This window comes from Corythoichthys intestinalis, chromosome 14, assembly GCF_030265065.1.
Source record: "Corythoichthys intestinalis isolate RoL2023-P3 chromosome 14, ASM3026506v1, whole genome shotgun sequence".
NCBI classification, from domain to species: Eukaryota; Metazoa; Chordata; class Actinopteri; order Syngnathiformes; family Syngnathidae; genus Corythoichthys; species Corythoichthys intestinalis.
Window position 1 is genome coordinate 23,252,501 of NC_080408.1, and position 9,669 is coordinate 23,262,169.

At 40.4% G+C, this 9,669-nt stretch overlaps 1 protein-coding gene across 1 annotated transcript in view; it reads left to right on the forward strand.

The window, feature by feature from the left end:
• Positions 1-9,329, forward strand: part of LOC130930503 (myelin-associated glycoprotein-like) — a 24,001-nt gene extending 14,672 nt beyond the window's left edge. Inside the window, exons 6-10 of the mRNA XM_057858488.1 lie at positions 77-343; positions 1,882-2,175; positions 2,250-2,328; positions 8,214-8,286; positions 8,392-9,329. Of these exons, the coding sequence (XP_057714471.1) occupies positions 77-343; positions 1,882-2,175; positions 2,250-2,328; positions 8,214-8,286; positions 8,392-8,496 (818 nt within the window). The 3' untranslated portion in view covers positions 8,497-9,329. The remainder of the gene's footprint in view (positions 1-76; positions 344-1,881; positions 2,176-2,249; positions 2,329-8,213; positions 8,287-8,391) is intronic.
• The last annotated feature ends 340 nt before the right edge of the window (positions 9,330-9,669 follow it).

The following is a 9,669-nucleotide window of genomic DNA, read 5'->3' on the forward strand; positions in this document are numbered from 1 at the left end:
TTGAATTTCAAAATGGAGCTTGGTGGTCCAAAGAACATATCTGTGAGCTATGCTAACCATCATCATTTTGTTTCAGATGCTCCTAAGAACACATCAGTTTCAGCATCGCCACCTGGCTCTTTGCCCGACGGCAGCGCCGTCACTTTGAAGTGCAGCGGCGTGGCCAACCCACCGATCACTGACGTCAACTGGTACCGTGTGAACGATAGCGGTGCGACTCTGGTGGGTTCGGGCCAAGAGCTCACCTTTAATGTCACCAAGCTTTCAGAAGAAAGCTATTATTGTGAAAACAACAACATCCACGGGGCGCAGTCGGCTGAGCCCTTCACCGTTGATGTCACATGTGAGCGATGATTTTCTCTTTGGCAATATATATTTGATAAATTTAGCATTTGAGTAGTCGTCCTGCCAAGAACATCTAGGAAACTAGTCATGTGAAAAAATTAGGACACCCAGTTAAATATTCAGTTTTTTATAAAGAAATGTTCACATATCAATGTCTGGTGTTGTTTTTTCTTTTTCTCTGGAAAAGAAATTAATTTAATTGCAGGTAAACCACAAAAAATAACATTGTTTCACTCATTAAACCAAATATATCAACAAAAATGCATATACTAACTGAGGAAAATGTTAGGACACACTACCACCTAATAGCTAGTGTTACCCCCTTTGGCGGATATAACTTGAGTGAGACGCTTTTTGTAGCCATCTACCAGTCTTTGACATTGGTCTGAAGAAAGTTTGCCCCACACCTCAACGCAGAATACTTTTAGTTGTGACTGATGAAGTGATAGAAAACAGCATGGTGAGATCAAAGGAGCTGTCTGAAGCCTTCAGAAACAAGACTGCAGACGCTTATGAGTCTGGTAAGGGATTCCAAAAGATCTCAAAAGAATATAAAATTCGCTATTCCACTTTTCGGAAAATAGTCCACAAGTGGAGGACATTCAAAACAACTGCCAACATGCCCAGGTCTGGCCGTCCAAGCAAGTTCACCGCAAGATGCTAAGTCTCCAAAACCCTAATGTCATCGACTCATCACGGGACCTACAGCAGGCTCTTGCTACTGTTGATGTGAAAGTGCATGCCTCTGCAATCAGAAAGAGGCTTCACATGTTTAGCCTTGATGGGAGGTGTGCAAGGAGGAACCCTTTGCTCTCCAAGAAGAACATGAAGGCCAGTCTGAAGTTTACCAACGTGAATGTAAACAAAGACCAGGACTTCTGGAATAATGTTCTTTGGACAGAAGTGAGATAATTTGGCACATACTAAATGACATCCGTTATAAGAATTAATTAATACTCATTACAGGGTCATGTCATAATTATGATTGTCAAATGACAGTCTTAGGGTGCCACTGTCAAATAAAGTGTTACCAAATACAATAATTAGAAATTAATGAAACAACTGGAACAATAACTGAAAAAAAATGTGCGCAGAACATGGATTTTGCTTGCTATTTACATCTGTAGCGCTGCAATGCATGCTAGGAGTCATGTTGGACAACAACAAGGGAGCAGTAATGACCAAATGAAGGTTCTTGGGGCAATGAAGCTTTGCAGTCAATTGGTTCAAAGCTTCATAGTGGTTCATTTGCTCTTATGACAGTAGTATGATGCCGCTGTCAAATAAAGTGTTCCCAGTTAATCTTTTAGTGTAAATATCCCATAATACAGTGAGTGCGAAAATTACGGTAAATGCAAACATTTTCAAAATATTACAACGCCACTCTGATAAAAGAAATCCCAAAAGCAGCAAAATTTGAAGCTTTTTTTCCCCCCTAAACGAAATACACGGGTCAATTGATTAATCGTTACAGCACTAGTCTCAAGAAGTCATGCTCGCAAACTCGAAGCTCATCCACCATTTTGCTGTCTTTAGTCGCCCCCGAGATCCTGACTTCTTCCGACTGCCAAGATGTCCCAAGCGGGACTCAGTGTTCCTGTATTAGCCAGGCCAACCCGCCGCCTCTGCTGCAGTGGGAATGGTTGGGAGTGTTGGTCAATAACTCCAACCAGAAACACATCACGGAGCAGTCCCTCGACAAGCTCACTCGCAGAAGCGTCATCATCTTTAAGAGCCTGGACAGCAACAGTGGAACTTCTCTGGTTTGCGTCAGCTACAACCAGTTTGGATATGACCGTCTAACTTTGAACGTGCCCTTGACCAACTCAGGTCTCTTTGATTTGCATTTGATTCATGATCAATACGATGTGCAAGCACTGATATGCAAGTTTGTGCTCTCGTAGATATGACGGCTCTGGTGTGTTCTGTCGTGGCAGTGGCGGCTCTGCTGATATTGAGTCTCGTGGTTTTGTACTTTTGGAGGTGAGTAAATACACCGGTTTAAAGTTTACGTTTCCATCCAAATAGGTCTGAAAAAGCTACATTATACACTTAGGGGTGGGAACATTCGTTCATTTGCTGCCGCCCTCCCACTTCAAACGGATTGGATGTCTATGGCCGTCAGCGGCAGCTAATGCCAAGCAATGAGTAAATTTTGGGGAATTTTACATCATTTCCTGTTGATTATTGGTCACTTCCGTTTCCTTCTGGGGCATTTATGGGTCAATTCCTGTTGATTTGGGGGCATTTACAGGTCATCTGTTGATTTTGGGTTGCGGAAGAGGAAGTGAAATGTACAATGAATAGGTAGTGACTCAAATTCCATCAGGAGTAATCTTTAAATACCCTAAAATGAACAGGAAGTGACCTGTAAATGCCCACAAAAGACTGACTGTGAGTTTTCTGGTTTCAGTGCCTATGTCAAAGGCCGTCAAGGCCGTCAATGGCAGTCAATATGGCCATTTCTGGGTTGCTCCCTTTTGATTGGTCGGTGACAGAGCCGTATTTAGTGTGCATTGGCGAGCCTTGTTTTAGGCATTGAAAAGGGCACAAAAAAATTCCATCTGGTGTCGGAAATAGGTACCCCACGCATAGCATTATACCAATTTAAAGTTAAAAACATTTAAAGTTGGAAAAAAGATGTTTTAAGTCACGACCACACACAATATTCATCATATATTCATCACATACATCACTCAGACACTCGAAGGCGAAGGACGCATTTTTTGCGTCCTATATGGTATACTGGGGACGGGTTTCAATAAGCTTCGGCTTCTCCCGTCAGCCCTTTTCTTTTCGGGTTGAATCATGCCTGAAGGGAAAAAAATATATAAAAATAAATAAATAAATAAAAAATCCTACGCAACTCTACAGCTAGGTGTCCGACATTTGTGATTTTGGGTGTGGTTTTGCGATAGGTCCATAACATTTTTGCAAGTGATCAATACAAATATAATGTGAAAATATAAACGACATTGACAGAGCACAAATATACAATACAATTAGTGAAAATAAAGTACCGTACACAGAGAAGAACAAAACAAATTTGTAGGGCTGTCCCAAACGACTAATTTCCTCCCAATTAGTCAGCCGACTATTTTTACGATTAGTTGACTATATATTTTTATAAATTTAATAATGAATTTTTTGTTGAAGCTTATTTCACAAAAAACATATATTAATGGATAAATAAATAACATAAATATCAATAATAAATCACAATGAGGTCAAATGCTGCTGGCATTAACTAGTGCAAAAAAACATGTAAACGGAAACTGTGACTTCACCTTTTTAGCAGGAGTCAAAACAATTCTTACTCTTTTTGTGGTATGTCTATATTGTTCTAAATGTTAAAATGAATTGCAATGTCCCGGACAATCATTTTCAGAATACTTTGTGTGAGTTCAGATGCTCTTTCTGGTGTGCATTCCGCATTTTTTGGGGAGGGGAAAAACTGTTTAACCTTTGTTTGTTTTAACCTGAAAACAGATAAAGCAGAGGGCACTGAAATATTACTACAATTATTTTGAATGAAAGGCACACATAGTCATAGTAACAAAAATTAAATATATAGTGTAAATTTTATAGTATATTACTATATGTATAAACACAATAATACTTTACAATATAAAGTAATGACATTATTGCATTCATGGATTATAATAAACAGGCCAGTGCTGTGTTTCCATATATATATACATACACATATACATATATACTAGTCCTTTTAAAAAATTAGCAGATTGTGATAAAGTTAATTATTTTCTGTAATGTACTGACACACATTACTTTCATGTATTTTAGCTTCATTACACACAACTGAAGTAGTTCAAGCCTTTTATTGTTTTAATATTGATGATTTTGGCAAAAAAGTCAAGAAAAACTAAAAATCCCTATCCCAAAAAAATAGCATATTTCATCCTACCATTACAAAAAAAGTGTTTTTTAATACAAAAAAAGTCAACCTTCAATTAGTTATATCAGCTATGCACTCAATACTTGGTCGGGAATCCTTTTGCAGAAATGACTGCTTCAATGCAGCGTGGCATGGAAGCAATCAGCCTGTGGCACTGCTGAGGTGTTATGGAGGCCCAGGATGCTTCGATAGCGGCCTTAAGCTCATCCACAGTGTTGGAACTGGTGTCTCTCAACTTCCTCTTCACAATATCCCACAGTTTCTCTATGGGGTTCAGGTCAGGAGAGTGGCAGGCCAATTGACCACAGTAATGCCATGGTCAGTAAACCATTTACCAGTGGTTTTGGCACTGTGAGCAGGTGCCAGGTCGTGCTGAAAAATGAAAACTTCATCTCCATCAAGCTTTTCAGCAGATGGAAGCATGAAGTGCTCCAAAATCTCCGTATTGCTAGCTGCATTGACCCTGGCCTTGATAAAACACAGTAAATCAACACCAGCAGCTGACATGGCACCCCAGACCATCACTGAGTGTGGGTACTTGACACTGGACTTCAGGCATTTTGGCATTTCCTTCTCCAAAGTCTTCCTCCAAACTTTGGCACCTTGATTTCCGAATGAGATGCAAAATTTGCTTTCATCTGAAAAAAGTACTTTGGACCACTAAGCATCTGTCCAGTGCTGCTTCTCTGTAGCCCAGATCGGGCGCTTCTGCCGCTGTTTCAGGTTCAAAAGTGGCTTGACCTAGGGAATGCGGCACCTTTAGCCCATTTCCAGCACACGCCTGTGGACGGTGGGTCTGGATGTTTCTACTCCAGACTCAGTCCACTGTTTCTGCAGGTCCCCCAAGGTCTGGAATCGGCTCTTCTCCACAATCTTTCTCAGGGTGCGGTCACCTCTTCTGGTTGTGCAGCCACACTTTTTCCTTCCCAGAGACTTCCCACTGAGGTGCCTTGATACAGCACTCTGGGAACAGCCTATTTGCTCAGAAATTTTTCTGTGTCTTAGCCTCTTGCATGAGGGTGTCAATGATGGCCTTCTGGACAGCAGTCAGGTCAGTAGTCTTGCCCATGATTGCGGTTTTCAGTAATGAACCAGGGTGGGAGTTTATAAAAGCCTTCGTCTTTCGCAGGGGTTTTGAGCTAATTCGTTGATTCTTTTTTGTATTGGTAGGATGAAATTTGCTAATTTTTTTGGAGATTGGGATTTTTGGTTTTTCTTGACTTTTTTGCCAAAATCATCAATATTAAAACAATAAAAGGCTTGAACTACTTCAGTTATGTGTAATGAATCTAAAATATATGAAAGTCTAATGTTTATCAGTACATACAGAAAATAATGAACTTTATCAAGAATATGCATTTTTTTTTAGAAGGACCAGTATATATACATATATTTTCCCCAAGTGGGAGCTTCCATGATCCTAATAAATATAATCTGCATGCCATGCACAGAGATGTCTCCGAGATCTACAGCTTTCGGGAGCAGCAGCAGAGTAGATTAAAAACGTGAAGTACGTGGGAAAAAATTTAATGATGCACGTTGATACACGTTGTTTCTTGTTGTCTTCCAAAATCACCTGGGTGACGGCACTTCAAGTGTTGTTCACAGCCGACGTGCTGCCGTGGTATGCTAGCTCAGTTTTCTTTTTCTTGGAAATAATTCCAGGCTCTGGCCATTCTGGTCTGCTTTTTTGGCTTTATGCCGCTTGCATCGCGAGCGCCTGCCATTGTAAACTTTATCCGCATGTAAATTTTTTTAATCCATCATTACCCGTTGACTGTGTTTTGCCCGTCGACGCATTTACGTCATCAATGACGTCGACAACGTCAACTAGTCGGGACAGCTCTTCAAATTAGCATTATTTTGAACATGGTTTTTAATCGCGCTTCAAACCTTCCACACTCTTTTTATGTTGTCTTCCGTTATGATGGCAAGCGACAGGAGAGCCTAGTTTGGGCCTAAAAATCCAGCCCGAACCAACCCGGCCCGCGTGTCTTTAAGCCCAACCCGGCCCGGGCCTGAGCAATTAACTTCACTTGCAGGCCCAGGCCCGAAAAAACCCGATTTTTTTTTTTTTGGTATGCCCGAGCCCTCAAAACCCCCGAAATTTTACGTTTTAGTCGTAGGCCCGAGCCCAAACCCCCCCGAAAATGTACGTTTTATTTGTAGGCCCGAGCCAGTTTTATTTGTGAGGACTCAGGAGGAGGAGGAAATGCGGGGATGCATGCGTGGTTGCGTTCTGTGTGATCCCATTTGTGACGATGCCATGTGCATAATGATAGCAAATTAAAGCCTGTCTTTTGTAAAAAAAAAAAATCTCCCAGTTAAACAAGACTGTAAGATGCATTTCCATAAACATTTGTATCTTTTATATTTGTGTGTCTGTTCTATCAGGTGGATAGTTCATGTGTCATTTCCTTGGCAAAATGCAATAGAAATTTATTTTAATTCAAGTTGGCAGAAAAAAACGCAAGTTTTCTTAATGTTTAAATAGTTTACATATTTTTATGATCATTATAAATGCATTTACACAATGAAATAACGCTGGAAAGGTTTGTTAAGTATATTTCTGTGTGGGATAGTGCTCACTACGTTGCCTGGCACGGCCAGACTGTTCTCCTTGTATTTTTCAAACACTGAGAGAATAGTCTGGGACCCAGCTCATTAACGGCCTCTCGAGCAAGTACAAAATCAGTCGTCAAATCAGATTCATTTATTTGCGTGACTTGTTCTTAACGGGCAACGTCACTCTTCCGCGTCGGAAGTCGTCTCCACAACAACAGAGATGGTGAATAGGAGAGCCGAGAATATGTTCCAATCCAGAGTAAAATCAGTTTTAAATTACCAAAAACACATCGACACAAGTCATTAACAACAGTCTCTCGCGCTAGCCATGTTGAATAAACTCCGCTCTCCTCCTCGTATGTTTATTTCCGCACGCAAGTCCCTCATCGCGTTTCTAACGTCACATCCGCCAGTCGCTGATTGGTCCGCTCCGCTGTCTTGTTTGCTGTGGCTTGCTCCGCCCTGGAAATTTTAGCCGCTTAAGCCAAAATATCCCGGTTTCACAGTATCACGGTTTTGCAACTACAGCTCTAAAATGTGTTTGAGATATTTGGGTTGAAATCTTTTTTTCTCTCTCGATTGAACAGGATTTTTTTCAAAACATATTAGCAAATTGGAACATAAGTATAATGTTAAGTTAGAAAATAACAAAAAAACAACTGAAATATTCTATATAAAATTAAAATAAATGGAGTCCTTTAGGTGAGCCTAAACCCACAGCTACAGCTCAACATTATTACCATCAAAACAAAAATAATTATTTCCATAAAAAGCACGTGTGTATGACTGGTATCATGTCTACATTATGCACACACCATTTCTCAAAAATACCAACGCTAGACACACTAAACCTTTCTGGAGTTAACTGTTGCCGGTGGTGAGAAACGTTCATGACAGTGTTTACTAACCTTTAATTTTCATATCATATTAGAGGTGTTGCCTCCTCGGCAGCCACCCTCCGCAAACATGTTTTATTGTCGGTTGGCCCTCCTCATCTAAGCCGCGGCCGTCTAACTTTTCTGTTGTCGAAGTATTCCCATACAAACGATTTCGTTTACTTCGATGGGGGAAAAATTTTAGGAGTTTCACTTCCTCCAGCCATTGTGTAGCACAGCTGACTCACTGACGGTGGGGGATGGTTGAGCCTTACAGCTGCAAGTGTGGGATTACTCCATGAATTTTTGGGACATAAAAAATAGCTCTACCATAGGGGCGGTATGACGGAAATTTTTTGCAGTTTTGAAACCGTGACGTTTTCATACCACGGTGTACCTTGAAACCAGTAATCGGCAAATATCTTCTCATAGTACTTTTGTTTTTCTTCCATTAGTGTTTTTTTATCAGCTGAACACAAACTTTCCACCTGATGTCTGCATTTGTCTTACAGGAAACCTGATTTCAACTTCCAAGCGAGGTGGAGACAAGCAAATAGCAACGCAGGCGCTTCGGTCACCAATAAAGTGAGTCCAAAGTTTGTTTTGACTTTACGTCAGAGGCAATTTTTCAGAATTTTGCTTAGCATTTTTCAGAGGCTTGCCTCTTCATCTTGTTTTTGCGTCCTTTAGCACAACGTTTCCCAAGTGGACAACTTCACTGCTGTCAACTTGACCAGACTGCGGTCCCTCAACACTGACGAGATCAAACTGCAACACATGGGTAGCGACAACTAACGCTAGCCCAAACCTTAACTGGATCCAGAACCCAAACCAGATCCAGAGGAGGAAAAGGTGGCAGACTCAAGTCACAGCTCGAAAACTCAGAAAATAATTTACTAGAAATTCACACTCATTTTATATTGAGTTTTGTGAGTGTTCATATATGAGAAAAATGCAAATTCTTCAAAAAATATGTAATTGGTAAAACACACTGCTGATTTTGGGGTTTTGCCAGTTCACTTTTCACTTTGGGTCATGTCCTCTAGTGACTCTTGTAGATTAAGGCATTTCTGGGTCACCTGGATTTTTGGGGCAATTCCACATGAGGCTTTTCCAGGTCACTTCCTAAACCTATTGATTCTGGGATATTTTTGGGTCGCCGCTTCATGTTGATCACTGGTGACTTCCTGTTGATTTGCCGCTCTACTGGGTCACTTAGGATTATTTCAGGTTACATCCTATTGTTTTTTCTTGTCATATGCTGTTGATTTTGGTGATTAAGTGGTCATTTCCTGTTGATTTGAAGCGGGTATATCTGTTGTACTATTTCTGAGATCAGAATTTGAGAAAAAAGTATAAGATACAAAAGAAAAATATGTTTAAAATAATTTTCGGTGGTGCGTTGGGTGTAAATGGTAGAGATCAGTATGAAGACAGGAGCCCGCCCCACTTCTATGGAACCTTAATTCAAAATGTTCCATTTTTTTTTTCATTTTGAAATATTAAAACTGTTAAATTTGTTGCTATACTTTTTGGGCCTTGGTGTGTGTAACATTTGTGCAGTCCTGGTATGTATTTTACCCTTTAGAGCAGTTTTGACAAGACAAATAAAAGTGTTTCTCACTGTAGTTTGAAGTTTTCATTGTACAGCCAAAACATGCCAAAATTGTACTTTTAGGGTAAGTCAATTTTTGACTTTTTTGTAAGGGTAGGTGGTCACACATTTTTTCAAAATTTCAAAAACGGTCAAAAAACACTTTTGGGACAGAGAGCGCCGGGAAATGTTCCAAAAACCCGTCAGGACTCTAGGCACAGCCCAAATATGCAAAAAAGAGTGGACTTTTGGGGAAAGTCACTTTTTGACTTTTTTGTAAGTGGGGGTGGTTACGCATTTTTTCAAAATTTCAAAAACGGTCAAAAAACACTTTTGGGCCAGGGAGCGCCAGGAAATGTTCCAAAAACCTGTCA